Source organism: Etheostoma spectabile, chromosome 23, assembly GCF_008692095.1.
Source record: "Etheostoma spectabile isolate EspeVRDwgs_2016 chromosome 23, UIUC_Espe_1.0, whole genome shotgun sequence".
Lineage (NCBI taxonomy): Eukaryota > Metazoa > Chordata > Actinopteri > Perciformes > Percidae > Etheostoma > Etheostoma spectabile.
Window position 1 is genome coordinate 20,107,706 of NC_045755.1, and position 15,375 is coordinate 20,123,080.

Consider the following 15,375-nt stretch of genomic DNA (forward strand, 5'->3'; position numbering starts at 1 on the left):
TGGATAGATAGATGTAGGATAGATAGATAGATAGTGTGATAGATAGATGGATGAAGATAGGATAGATAGATGGATAGATGGATGGATAGATGATAGATGATGATGGATAGATGATAGATGGATAGATAGATGATAGATTGGATGATAGATGGATAGATGGATGATGATGGATAGATGAGATAATGATAGGATAGATAGATAGGATGATGTAGATAGATATGATGATAGATAGATGGATAGATGGATAATAGGATAGATGGAGATAGATGATGGATGGATGATGATAGATGGATGATAGATGAGATGTGATAGATGGATAGATGGATAGATAGATAGATGAGATAGATGATGGATAGATAGATGGATAGATGAGATTAGATAGATGGATAGATGGATAATGGATAGATGGATGGATAGATGGATAGATGGATAGAAGATGATAGATAGATAGATAGGATAGATAGATGGATAGATAGATGATAGATGGATGGATGGATGGATAGATGGATGATGGATAGATAGATAGATAGATAGATAGATGGATAGATAGATGGATAGATGGATAGATGATGGATAGATGATGATAGATAGATAGATAGGATAATAGATAGATGATAGATAGATAGATATAGATGGATAGATGAAGATAGATAGATGGATGGATGTGAGTGGATTAGATAGATAGATATAGATACATGGATAAAAAAAGGGAAATTACGGTGTTACATCAGCACCCAACATTAGTCACACAACACAGAATATAAATATAAATGAGACACTAGGAAAAAATATACATACACACAATATACATGAAATAATAATAATAATAATAGGAATAAAATGTAAGAACAAAGATTTAATTATGTACAGGATGGGAAAACAAAATGTGCAACTGCTTAAATAATATGCTAAAAGTGCCCTTAGTGCAGTTTTGTGTTGTCTAAAAGTCTCATCTAGCACCCAGTGATGACATGTTAAAGAGATCATCTGAATCTATTTAAATATACTGTAATTAATATATTGTATATTAATACACAGTCTACGCTCCCTCCACACAGAAAACTGTGACAGCTATAAATCCAGACAGGTAAAAAAAAAAAGAAAATATAGCTTTGAAAATAATCAAATATCACAGTTACTGTGTCTTGTATGATGTGAACATTTCTATTTTCTTTTAATTACTGCTCTGAATTTTTATAAATTGTCTCAATGACTTTTTTAATTTTAATACTATATTCTCTTTTCAGAATGAATTGTTTTGTCTCGAGGGGAATTTTCACTATTTTCTGTATTTTTACAAACCAAAACAAAATAATTTAAATTCATTTAAACAACGTTTTCAAACAACTTTTACTTGTAACATATTCAATTTAATTTTAAAGTCACTTACTTGTTTACTTGTTTTTTTTTTTTTTTGCTGTTATTGTTGAGAATGCTACTGTAACTAAGGAATTTCCCCGCTGTGGGATGAATAAAGTATTATATTATTATTATTATTATTATTATATATCTTATCTTATCTTATCTTAATAACATTTTTAATTTTTATGCTATATTCTCTTTTTAGAGTGACTTGTTTTGTCTCGAGGGGAATCCTCACTATTTTCTGTTTTTTTACAAACCCCAAAACATACTCCTTCATTTACGTAACATTTTCAATTACTTCTTCAAACAACTTTTACTTGTAACTTAGCAGTATTTTTACAGGTTAACACCTATGGGGTATCCTGCAGGATGCAGTTACACCGACCGACCTGTTGGGGCAGCAGCGTGCCGCACGGCCTCCAGTCTGCCGCCCATCAAAAGAAAACCAAGAAGAAGAAAAAGACTCACGTTAGCCTCGTGAAGCGGGAATTGACAACCCGCTATCATGGACTGGTAAACTACATTTCATGATTTTTTAAACTTTAATCAGCGTTGACACTGGTAATAGTATTTCTAGTCCTGTTTGTGAACAGTTAGCTTGTTATATAGCCGGCTAGTGCGGTTATTTAACTGTGCTAGCTCGGAAGCTAACGCTGCCGTTGATATTCATAGCGGATGCTAACCGGCTAATTTCTGGTTTGTGTTCTGTTGACATGTTTAACCAGAGCTGCTAAAAACGTCTTTTTCAGTCAGTAGTTGCTCTAACTAGAGTTAGTGTTTGTTATTAATTACTCAAAGGTTACATGACATGCTATCGCCACTCAACAAACCACTAAAAACCGCTGTTTATTGTTGTTAGATGCAGAAACTGCTGCAAACTGTTTTTAATCGGTACCGTTGCACTGTACTGTATTCACGTATCAGTGAATACTTTCAGGTGTTAATCAACATTTAATCAACTAGCTATCGATGCTATTGTGATGGAAAGTAACTAAGTACATTTACTCAAGTACAATTTTGAGGTACTACTTGAGCATTGCCATGTCATGCTTCTTGATGTACTTCACTCCTTAATTTATTAAGTTAAACTACTTTGCAGATTCAGGTTATAAATAGAAAATATAATCAACAAATACATTATGCTGTGTTAGGTTTATAATATATACTAACCAGTAGTATAACAAGTAACTACCCAGTAGTATAACAAGTAATTAAAGTGATTAACACATTAATCTGTCAATAATTATAATCCCATCATATAATATAAAGTTTTTGTCATAGATCAACACATTAGACATGATTTTACAAACTAGTTTCACCCCCTTAAATCTTCATTAAATATCAATAAAACATACAAAAGACTTCATCTTCAATTACACCTGAATTGCATAACAAACATATTTTGTCAAATTTAGCTTTAGGCAAAGTTTCTCTACAACTGTGTGTGTGTGTGTGTGTGTGTGTGTGTGTGTGTGTGTGTGTGTGTGTGTGTGAGAGAGAGGACAAACTTCTACATTGATACAGATATAAAACAAACAAAAACACTTATTTGTTCCACATTGGGAATTCAGTGCCAGGGACTCTTGGAGTAATATTTGTTGTAATATTTGTTGTAATATTTGTTGTGTAGTTTATACACAAACACGTACGTACTGGTCTTGTCTTCCAGGGGTCAGAGCGAGCTGCTGTCTCCGGTGGTTCGAGATGAGGAGGTGACGGTCGCTGCCCGCCGGAGGAAGAAGGTGGCCTGTATCCAAGAGAGAGAGAGAGAGAGAGAGAGAGGAGAGAGAGAGAGAGAGAGAGAGAGAGAGAGAGAGAGACACTCAGACAGAAAGAGAGACAGAGACATCCAAGAGACACATACACACACACATACACACACACAGACACACACACAGACAGACAGAGAGAGACACACACAAAGAAAAAAAGAGACACAGAGAGAGAGAGAGAGAGTGTTTTGCAGTAATTTTGGGGTTTAGGGTATTGTAGGGTTGACTATTGGTGCTTTCACAATGACATTTAAGATAAGTAATCATCAATAATGTGGATACAATGACTAAGTCAATAAAGGAAAGTAACAGAACAACTAGAACAGACTGGTAAATTCAGAAAAGGACACTTTTACTGTAGTGCAGCCTTTAAAACCAGGAAAAGAACACTTGCTTTATCACAATATCCCAAATCTAAGAATATAATGTCGATATATTGCCCAGCCCTACTTTAAATTCATTATCTTGAACTGGATTTGGACTTTTCATTGGAATTAAACTAATTATTTGAAGACATTACCAGTATTCGGTAATAATGTCCGAACTGTCAGTGTTGTTGTTCTCCTAACTGTTAGTCTCAGTCCCGTCACCCGGCAGTGGCAGCCCAGTGGTTTCCACGGCAACGCCAGCCCGCTCCCTGATGAGGAACACTCCTGCTTCACTGTTCAGACAGGCTGGTAGGACACACACACACACACACACACACACACACACACACCACACAATTAATGATTATATCCAAGAATTCCATATTTTACTAAATCCCCACTCTCCCCTCATGTCTCTCTCTCTCTTTAAGTAACTCCCAGGTTTCCAGATGTTTCCACCATTTTGGCTCCTGGAGGTCGAACGCCTCGATACACACACACACCCAGAAACGCCCTCAGCAGTATGGTGAGACACACACACACACACACACACACACACACACACACACACACACACACACACACACACACACACACACACACACACACACACACACACAGAGGATGAAACCTGCACAAAGACATTGAGGCAACTGTCTAGAGAGAGACTACTAAACTGTGCAAAATATGGCAACAACTTTGAAATTAAAAAAACTGGCATAGCATCATAAGAATATGTTGAACAGAATTTTTAGTTTTTCATCTTTCAACATATTTAAACTCCAAAGTCATTCAGATAAAGGCTTTGTACGACAGGTCTGGACCACTCATACCTTTTCATACTTCTTTTTTTTTTTGGAGTCCATGATTAACTTTGAAATGATGTCTATGTGTGTAGAATCTGGATGACAGTGATTGGACCAACAGCATGTACATCTCCCCTGTTTTGGGAATGGATAACACCAGCTTCTTCGCAGACGACACCGCCAACCTTAGCTCAGCCCTACTGAAGGAGGACGACCCTGGCGAGGCCGGTGAGGGAAACAAACGCTCCCAAGTTCACTCTGTTACTGTGCCGTGTTAGTTTTTACAGCACTCCTGTTAACGCTTTATTTATAAAAAATAATAATCTTTTCAGCGGCTGCAAGTCTTTTCCCAGAGTTCCTCGCCTCGCTTCTTAAGCACTCTTCCTCTGCAGTGTTTGAGCTGCTTGAGGATTACCAGACACTTTGCCAGAACAAGGTAGGCTTTGTATTATTATATTTAATCAAAAAAAAAAATATATAATAACATGTTAATTAGTGAGCTTCAGAGGTGCTGCAAGGTGGATTTTGTTACCTTTTGACGTAGCCTGTTTCCAGTCTTTTTGCTAAGCTAACCAGCTGATAACTGTAGCTTGATATTTAACTTACAGCCATGCGTGGTATCAATCTTCTCCCCAATAACTTGTTTACGTCCCAAAATGAACTAGTACTAAGTACAAAGCTGGAAGCAAGACGTGCCCCGCTTAGCATTAAGACTGGAAGCAGGGGGAAACGGCTAGCCTGGCTCTGTCCACCGTTTAAAAGTACACCAGCACGTCTGACGCTCACTAATTAACTGACTGCTCAGTTTAATCACTCACCGTCTGTCCGTCACCATGTTTAAGGTGGACGTACTGCAGTCTGTGGTCCTCAGAGCGGGTCAGAACAGTAAGACAGCTGGAGTCCACTGGCTGCTGCAGCAGGAGATCTGCACCTGGAGACTCATCACGTCACTGTACAGGTACCTGTCCCACTGATCTTACCTGTCTGTCTGTCTGGCTGTCTGTCTGGCTGTCTGTCTGGCCGGCTGTCCACTTGTCTCTGATCATCCGTCTGTTTCTGCAGGGACCGGGTCCAGTTGGCGCTGGAAGATGATATCATGACAGACTTGGTTGTGAGTGACACTTGATGAGACTTTCACACACAGGCACACACTCTTGGAAACCATTGCTTACCTGGATTAGGGTTATTAGGGTTAGGGTTAGTTATTATCGATTAGTTAAATTAAATGCCAAATATTTTGAGACTACTGGGACAGTAAACTGAATATGTTTGAGTTGTGAACAAAACAAGACATTTGAGGATGTCAGCTTGGGCTTTGGGAAACACTGATCCACATTTTTCACAATTTTTCTGAAATTGTATAGAACAACTTATTGAGGAAAAAATCTGTAACAGCGTAATCACCAATGAAATTAATCCTTAGTTGCAGCCCTACACTTAAACTTAATCCAGACACACACACACACACACTCTTTACAGCTCCTCCTGAATACACTGACCCCAGCATTGAACGCTGTAAAGATGAAGCTGTGTCTGTGTGTAAAGGTTCCCAGTGAGAGTGAGAAGGTTGTGGTGGAGCAGCTTTTCCAGCGGGACGCCATCATACGTCAGAGTCAGGTGTGTACCCTTACTCTGGCTTGTACTCTTTCCTCCAGCTGCCTACACTTGCAGTACACAAAAGATTAGATGAACACAATCATTCTGCATCAGGACCAGGAGACAACGTCAACTGGAGACAACTGCTAAAGACTGTTTGTTTTTGTGTTTCAGCTGGTCGTTGATTGGCTGGAGAGCATTGCCAAGGATAAGATTGGAGATTTTTCAGATAACATAGAATACTACGCCAAAAATGTCTGCTGGTGAGTTCCTGTTTGTCTGTTTTAAAATATCACGTCCACAGCTATGTGTATTAAGATCATCAGTGAGTTCCTGCAAAAGTAAAGTGTGTGTGTGTCTGTGTGTGTTTTAGGGAGAACACACTCCATTCGCTGAAGCTGAGGAGAAAGAGCGGCACTGCCTTCACTGTGCCTCTGGTCACTGAGCTGGTAAGACTTGTTACCTGGGCACTAGTCTGAAACAGAAGTACATTTCCAGGATAAAGCCTGACAGCCTTTCGCTCTGCTCTCTGTGTGTTGTCCTTGCTGTTGCTCATAATCCCTTCCCTTTGGGAAACAACAACAAACTTTGAGCTAGCAAGTAGAGATGTTCCTCTGATAATGTCTAAAACGCTGGTATCGGGAAGTTTATGCACCAATCCGATACCACGTAAGGAAGCCCTAAAGAAAATCTATGTTAAAGTAGTTCATTTATGTTCTTTTTCCGTTATAACTGACTGTCAAACTGGATGAGAAAAGAAAGTTCTGTGGCATTCATTGTTTGAGAGTTTAACCTGAGCTAGACGCACAGCAAAGGTAGCAATCGCATCCATACAGGGATTGTAGCATACAGCTGTTAAAACATAATAAAATATCTGACACACTGGTATCAGATCAGTACTCGGCATTAACCAATAAGTTCAGGTATCAGAATCGGTATCTGGAAGAAAAAAATGGTTTTGGACCATTTCTACTAGCAAGCTACATGCTGAAAAAAGGCAGGTTTTGAAGAAAGTTAAAGGCTCCTGCCCCCTGCTTCACAGGCGAGGCACAGTTAATCTCAAACGAGCCTAATTTGTGTGTGTGTGTGTGTGTGTGTTTGTGTGTTCAGGACCCAGACGCTCCTTTCAGGCAACAGCGCCCCCTGGCTGAGCTGGACAGAGAGGATGACACCCGACTGCTGAAGAACCTGTTCAGCCTGATCCGAGCGGGGATGACCGAGGAGGTAGAGAGCGGAGGGAGGCAGGGGCACAGATCAGGGTTCATGTCGTATTTAAAGGGCCGTGATTGGTTAAAAGGTGGAAAAGCCCCCAAAAATAATCTTAAAAACATGTTGTGTGTGTCTTTGTGTGTGTAGGCTCAGAGGCTGTGTAAGCGCTGTGGTCAGGCCTGGAGAGCAGCGACTCTGGAAGGCTGGAAACTCTACCATGATCCCAACAGGACCTCAGGTGACCTCTGACCCCAATGTGACCTGAGTGGTGAACACCAGTGTTCTTGTTGCAGTCTGTAAGCGTGTCTGGTAACCCGTCACCATGTAACAATTCCCAAACACTTTCGGCAAAGGAAAAGCACAACGCTTAAAATTAAGGAAATGGGCGGCTCTCTAATATCAATAAAAAAGGTTGTGTTCACCCTATCCCTGCTACTCAATCAGACCGCAACTGTGTCATCCACCACAACCCCTTACATACCGATAAGTGCCAGTAATAACCTTGTCCACTGACGAAGAACAACATAGATTTGAGTTTCACAAAGTGTATTGAAGCCAAACACAGCAACGTACTCCTTCATACAAACATATTCATAAACAATCTCGCACATCCAAACCCCTCCACCGGAAAAAAAGACCCACTGTCCCGCTGTTCAGAAATAATCCGGAAAAAGTCCTCCTCCTTTGAAACCAAACCAAGAACACTAACAAAAATGCCGGGTGAAGCGTGGCGAGACGCTGCTGTCAATATGAGTTGACGGGTAACTTACGCGACCTCGCCAAGTCCGATTGGAAGAAGGGTGGATGCAGTGGACCAGAATGTCTTCCAATTGATAATCCACTAAGAGAAAGTAAACCATTTATCCCGCGGTGTATCCCATCTGGCAGGCCTGCAGAAAACCAGAGCCCTCCTCCATCGTCAGCCCCTCTCCCGTTGAGCTCCGAAGTCTCTCTCTCCTCGATCGATCAGCTGATCCCGAATTGTTACAAACACGTCCCCTTTATACCCCCGCCTACAACAGACCACTCATGATGTATACAAATATCAGTCTGCAAACAATCCGTGGTCCCAGCTCAGGCCTCAGATAACACAGCTTATTACATCTACAAGTGACAGCAAAAAACAAATACACGTAATGCATGTTCCCCATCACATAAAGAAAAAGCTGCACATGAAGATAGTATGGGTGACCCTTACAACCAACCAAGGGTTACCACTCTCACCTCTCTCCGCAGTGAGTATAGAGTTGCAGCCCGTTGAAGGAAACCCTCAGAGAGGAATCTGGAAGGCCTGCTGCTGGAGAATGGCTGAGGAGGTAACACACACACACACACACACACACACACACACACACACACACACACACACACAAAACATTGATTATTACAGAATTAACTATGAAGAATTATCGTTGCACTGTGTATTAGACTGTTGGCTATTAGACTGTAGGAAGTGTTTTCTTCTTTAACATCTGCACGCAGGTACATTTTGGGAAAAGACTTCAAAATGAACAAAACAGTTCAGCGTTAACCTGCTGTGTGCGTTTGTCTGTTTTAGGAGCAGTTAAACAGATATGAGAGAGCGATCTACTCCAGCCTGAGTGGAAACCTCAAACCGGTAATGTAATGACTTCCTATTTCTGTGTCTGCATGTGTGCGTGATTCTGTTTGTGTATATGTTATTAATGATAGGACCGGTTTGTCCATCTTCGACTAGATCTAGGACCAGAAGTCAGCAGGGTTAGGATCGGTGTTTGGGTGCACGTTTAATTATTTATTTTATATTAATCTATGAATGTTTTGTCTATAAAGTGTCGAGACATAATGGCAAATGCCCAGAGTCCAAGGGGAAGTCTGCTAGTCTTGTTCTATCTGGCCTACAGTCCAAAACCCAAAGATATTCAGTGTGCATAAATATAAAACAGAGATTAGCAACAATTTCTCACGTTGGAACCAGAAAATAGTTTAGAATTTTTGATTAAACAACAACAGTAGTTGCAGATTAATTGAATGCTAATCCAAACAAACATCAGGCCACTTACGTAATCAAGCTTAACTGTGTGTGTGTGTGTGTTTCTGTGTGTCAGCTCCTGGCAGTGTGTGAATCATGGGAGGACTGTGTGTGGGCGCACTTCAAAGTGATGGTGGACTCACTGGTCGAAAAGGAACTGATGTCATCGGGTATGGCCCACCAGGAAATGGAGACGCTGCCACGAGAATACCTGGAGGCCAAGTACGACACACACACACACACACACACACACACACACACACACACACACACACACACACCACACACACACACACACACACACACACCTCATATCTCTGATGATTCCACTGTCTTTCTCTTTTGTAGTTGGACGATGGAAAAGGTGTTTGAGGAACTTCAGGCCTTAGAGTTGAAGGTGAAACTCGCACAATAACTGAATGTGATTGGTGAGTCACGGGATGGAACACACACACATAAAACCAGCTTCTTTCTCTTTGTGCGTGTGCGTAGAGGGTGTCGGAGGAGACAAAAGAGCATCACCATGTCATCCAGAAGTTTGTCATCCTGGGAGACCTGGACGGTAAGACATCTCTGACCTCTGACCCCTGCAGAGGAATCTAATTTGAGATCTGCTCTTTAAGCAACACAGGAAAGAAAAATAGAATGTATTAATATTAATAATACAGTTTTACTATGACTTAAAAATTTACTTATAACCCCAAAAAAGACTGCTTCTATCCATAAACCCTAACCTTTTCCCCTCTCTCTCTCTCTCAGGTCTGTTCGAGGAGTTTTCTGATTGGATGACAACCTCTAAGCCCCTCCCCTCCCACCTGCTGCGTTTCATGACTCACCTGCTGCTGTTTTTCCGCTCTCTGGGTTTGGCACTGAAGGTAAAGTAGACGAATACGTCACAGTTCAGGATAAAGATGTACCATCTCGTTTTCAAAGGGGGCGGTTGGCCCACCACTTTATTCCAGTCTGGAAAATCTTTACTTTAACTATTGGAGTCATCCATCCATCCATCCATCCATCCAATCCAATCCATAAATCCATCTTCATCGGCTTATCTGGTATCAGGTCTCAGGGGCAGCAGCTCCAGCTGGGGACCCCAAACTTCCCTTTCCCGAGCCACATTAACCAGCTCCGACTGGGGGATCCCGAGGCGTTCCCAGGCCAGGTTGGAGATATAATCTCTCCACCTAGTCCTGGGTCTTCCCCGAGGCCTCCTCCCAGCTGGACGTCCCTCCACCTAGTCCTGGGTCTTCCCCGAGGCCTCCTCCCAGCTGGACGTCCCTCCACCTAGTCCTGGGTCTTCCCCGGGGCCTCCTCCCAGCTGGACATGCCTGGACCACCTTCCTAGGGAGGACCCCAGGAGGCATCCTTACCAGATGCCTGAAACCACCTCAACTGGCTCCCTTCGACCAGAAGGAGCAGCGGCTCTACTCCGAGCTCCTCTCAGAGGACTGAGCTTCTCACCCTATCTCTAAGCGAGACGCAAGCCCCCCCTCCCCCAAGGAAACCCATTTCGGCTGCTTGTACCCTGGCCGCTTGTAACTATTGGATTGTTGCCATGAAATTTTCATGCAGACACTAATGTTCCCCTCAGGATGAATTGTAATCACTTTGGTGAAGAACTTTTCATCTAGCACCGTCATCAAACATGTTGACACTGTTTCGGGTTGTGTTTTTCTATCTTGAGAATCTGAATCAGTGTGTTTTTTCAGATTCAGGAACAGTTCAGGGTGCTTACCTGTGTGTCTCTCCACCCCTGTCTTCTCTGTCCCCAGGAGGAGGTGTGTGTGGACGTGCTGAAGGCCTACGTCTCCCTTCTGGTTCGGGATCAGCAGACCGACCTCGTGGCGAGCTACGTTAGCCAGTTACCCGCCGACGTCGCCACCGTTCAGTACGCCGCTTTCTTGGAGACCGTCAACCAGCCGGAGCTCCGCCCCCGCTGCCTGCAGCTCGCCACCGACGCCGGTAGAGATGGGAAATAACGAAAAGCGTCCACAGTGATGCCGGTAAGACAACAAACATTGTTACTCACTGACTTGTTTGTTTGTGGTCGAGTGCGCGACCAGCTGTTACTGTGGAGAGAGACACACCGAGTTCACACCCACACCAGACGCTGGAGATGGTGGAACACAAGGTACAGAGTACAACACAACAGTACATTTCCAAAACTTGGCGACAATTTTTCCACATGAAAAAGCATATGGGTTCAACATTAGCACCACTACAGCCAAATGCTGGAGAATGTACACAAGGCTGGACATTTTCCCACACAAAAAACATGTATCTATGAGGAAACAACCCTGTTTCTTACATGAATAAAAGTCATAATAATCATAAATGAAAGTTGCTTTACAAGGGGGGATAGAAATCATAAACAATGCAAAACAGAACAACACAAAACAAGATTCAAGTAAACAATAAAAAGTGTTATAAACATGTAAATGATGCCTTTTCGGGCAACTTTGCAACAGAAAAGAACAACTTGTTGCCATTATAACTTAGCACATCAAAGACGACAGTGTCAGTTGTAGCTTCAGAAGACTTAGAAGACGTAAAATATTACAAAAGCATGATTAATAAAAACTAGATTAAAATGTCTTTTAACTTTTGTTGACTAAAACTAATGAGTAAAAGTAAATCAAAAGTGTCAAAATTGGCACCATACAGTAGTTTTTGTAGTTTGTTTGTGTAGCGCTGGTGAGCTTACTGTGATGCTGTGCTTCGATAGGAGGACCTAAGAAAGATCGACGTCATCGATTGGCTGCTGTTTGACCCCGCCCATCGAGCCGAGTCCCTAAAGCAGTCCAACGCCATCATGAGGAAGTTTCTGGGTATTTTCTTTTTTTTTGTATTATCGTGTATTTATTTAGACATCAGGGAGGTCCCGAGTCTCTCGTCATAGGACCACGATGCATTGCGTCTGTCTGACCCTCATGTCTCTCTCTCTCTCTACAGCCGTGCAGAAACACGACGCAGCCAAGGCGGTGTTCTCTAAAGTTCCAGAAGACTCAATGAGGGAGATTTACTGCCAGTGGTCGGGGGCTGGTCAGACCACGTCTCTACCTGCTGAGGACGAGAACGCCATCAGAGAACACCTGTGCATCAGAGCCTACCTGGTTTGTCCCCTCTCTCTGTGCTCCTTTTATAAACCGCATCAAGACTGGCCGTTAGCATAGTTATCACACCTGTAAAAATAATCAATATGCTAATCCCTACACCAGCAATGTAGCTGTAGGACTACTTCAGTCGGTTCTGCAGGTTTATGATCTGAATGTGTTTTTTTTGTCTCAAAGGAAGCCCATGAGGCCTTCACTGACTGGTTCAACCACAGTAGCTCTGCGCCCCAGAAACCAGCACCTGCCCCGGAGGCCAAATTCACAGAGAGAGTAGCCAATGAGATGAGAGAAAAGGAGTACCAGGTATACACACACACAAACACACACACACACACACACACACACACACACACTAGCTCATCTAGAATTATGAATAATTTGACATTATTTGGGATCTCTACCCAGTAACCAGTGTTGGAAGAAATACTAAAACCTTGTACTTAAGTAACAGTACAACAATTTGTTTAAAAATTCGTTTATCTGAGTTAAATTAAGTTAATTTTGTTTATTTAATTTGGCTGTCAATTCAAATAATAGTTTGTATTTGTCGTCTCTTTTTTGAGGTTTTTCACCCGTTTACTGCCCACCAAGGAATGGTTAATAAAAGACAAACAACTGATCCCATGGCTGTTTTTTGAGTGAAATCCAGTTAAAATCTTCATGTGGAGGGACTGTCCTTTTCAAGCGAGGAATTGCACAAGAAATACATCAAGACTTGACTGTGTGTGTGTTGTGTGTGTGTGTGTGTGTTGTGGTTGTGTGTGTGTGTGTGTGTGTGTGTGTGTGTGTGTGTTGTGTGTGGTGTGTGTGTTGTGTGGTGTGGTGTGGTGTGTGTGTGGTGTGTGTTCAGGCTTCTCTGTCCGCCTGGTCGTGCCGCCTGGACGTTCTAACTGAAGATGTGAAAGAGAGAATCTACAACGTGCTGCTGTTTGTAGACGGAGGATGGATGATCGACAACAGACGGGTAAATGTTTACCACACAGGAACTGTACATTCACGGTGTTTCCACTGCAGGAATTTTCCAGGGAATTAAAGAAACATAACCGGTTTCGACCAAAGGAACCAAGGACTGAATCTAGTTCAAGTGCTAAAAAAAAAAAAAGGCCCTATTTGTTCCTCTGGTCCCGTAGTTCCTGGAACTGTTTGGTCGAAGGGGGCCATTTATAGAAGTGAGGAATTGATTTTCTTTGCATGTTTAGGTGGTTTTATAAATGGCTTGGTTGGTTGCGTTTTCAGGATTCCGAGCCGGATTCAGAGCGCAGGCACCAGATGGCGGCGTTGCGCTCTCTGTGTCTGCCTCGCCTCACCTTTTTGCTGCTCAGCGTGCTGCAGAACTCCTCCAGACACCAGGAGGCGCTGCGACTCGCTGACATCATCTCATCTGACCAGCACCGCCTCTACCAGGTAACTAAAGCCATTAGGCTCGTTCGAGATGAGCCAGGTCTGCGCAGAATCGATCACCGGCGATCGGCGCCCGTTGCATGCCGGTTAGATTTGTGTCCGACTTGATCCCGACTCGCTCTGACGTCATGCACACGTGGGCAACGGAAATCTCACGAGAGCGAGGCGGACGCAGGTCTGAGACGCAGGCGGCGCAGTTGCTTTTCACCGACTGCAAGAGCCAGGCGGACCCAGGCGGACCCAGAGCATGCTGGGAAACGCCGGCTTCTCAGCTGATTTAACACCTGATTGGTTTACAACATGATGACATTTTATATCAACTTTTTATTGGTTTTGAATCGGAGGGATTTTAATTGCTATTTGTCCATTTAAAGACTTATTCTGTACAGAACACATGTTGAGGCTGATAAGACGTTTAGAAGTCAGAGAGACTAAATCTGATCAGATCACGATCATCTACAGTGAGTTGTTAATTAAAATCAGCAACAAATCGCATGTAGAGCGCTTTGACAGCTACTCTGTCATGATTAAAACAACTGGAGACTGTGTACCAGCTGATGTGGGGGTCTGATTATATTTTATTAAATCGGAATCGCACCACAGTGTTTTTGTTTGTCTGCTCTCGTCCACTTTACTGGCGAGGCGCAGTTCATCTCGAACGAGCCTATTTTATTGATCCTGCAGATTGAGTTAACTACACTCAAAACTACATGTGTGTACTGCAGTAAAGGAGTTTTACGTTCATCTTTCTTAACTTTTACTTTTAGTGGTTTGATTAATTTGGACCCTGTTGTTGGAGGTTCTTGTGTCTTTCATTTCATTAACGTTGAACATGCTCCGTTTTGTTTCTCTCCACAAATTCAGGTTTTCTCTAAAGAGGAGCTGAGAAGGTTTCTCCTGAAGTTGAGGGAGTCGTCGCTCGCTCTGTTGGACCGAGGACTCGATCCACTGGGCTACGAGTTACAGACCAGAACCACACACACACACACACACACCACACACACACACACACACACACACACACACACACACACACACACACACCAACAGCAGTGTTTGAGTCACTGTTGTCTTTTGTATTGAGTTACTCTTTTTTTTTTTTTGCAAAATAAAAGCCTGTTTTTCTGTAGTAGTTTTTTGTAAACTTTATATGAAGCCGTTCCTATTAATGCTGTTACTGTAAAACCTTCACTGCTGCCAATCAAACTACATGATTTATTTTAAAATACTAACAGACTTCAAAGACTATATACAGTTGTTTAACAGTTGGGATATGGGTAGTACTGATGCCATTAAGTATTAATTAAATTATTAGACTACAGTAAAAGCAACTAGAGAAAACGTTTTGTAATACGACTGACTATTAGGGCCACTGAATTAGCCAATTTTATAATTTTACAGTAAAAAGTCATATTTCTACATGGATTTTGCAAGGAAAATGACTGGTGTACTAGAGGGAGAGAGTTTAAAAATGTATTTGTTTATTTCACAATTTATCTTAATTGATAGCTGGGGTAAATGTTCATATAACAGCAGCTATTAGACAGACTAGAAAGTAAAATAACAGATGATGAAATATTTAAATATCAAGAAATTAGAAAAGCTGACGTTAAAATAAGCGATATTACATTAGCGATAGAAGTCCAGTAGTGCAATTGGACAGCAACATAAATGGCACACTTCACTATAATTATATATATTATTATAGAGAAGCATCCAACAGGTTTTTGTGAT

The 15,375-nt window shown here is 42.1% G+C and overlaps 1 protein-coding gene across 1 annotated transcript; it reads left to right on the top strand.

The window, feature by feature from the left end:
• The first annotated feature begins 1,751 nt into the window (after positions 1–1,751).
• On the top strand, positions 1,752–14,724 carry LOC116673478 (nuclear pore complex protein Nup107). The gene is made up of 27 exons (XM_032505834.1): positions 1,752–1,878; positions 3,035–3,114; positions 3,719–3,814; positions 3,937–4,031; positions 4,404–4,539; positions 4,644–4,747; positions 5,154–5,269; positions 5,374–5,422; positions 5,857–5,928; positions 6,082–6,170; positions 6,281–6,356; positions 7,018–7,131; positions 7,264–7,354; positions 8,353–8,432; positions 8,675–8,734; positions 9,204–9,349; positions 9,476–9,524; positions 9,620–9,689; positions 9,887–10,002; positions 10,900–11,098; positions 11,191–11,258; positions 11,853–11,955; positions 12,080–12,240; positions 12,418–12,543; positions 13,091–13,204; positions 13,477–13,644; positions 14,506–14,724. The coding sequence occupies exons 1-27, from the start codon at positions 1,871–1,873 to the stop codon at positions 14,722–14,724; spliced, it is 2,805 nt and encodes a 934-aa protein (XP_032361725.1). The 5' UTR covers positions 1,752–1,870.
• The last annotated feature ends 651 nt before the right edge of the window (positions 14,725–15,375 follow it).

Excerpts from the sequence above, each read along its gene's own strand:
- LOC116673478 (XM_032505834.1), top strand. Across the intron at positions 6,171-6,280 it reads TACGCCAAAAATGTCTGCTG|GGAGAACACACTCCATTCGC; the intron begins GTGAGTTCCTGT and ends TGTGTGTTTTAG. Across the intron at positions 7,132-7,263 it reads GAGCGGGGATGACCGAGGAG|GCTCAGAGGCTGTGTAAGCG; the intron begins GTAGAGAGCGGA and ends TTGTGTGTGTAG.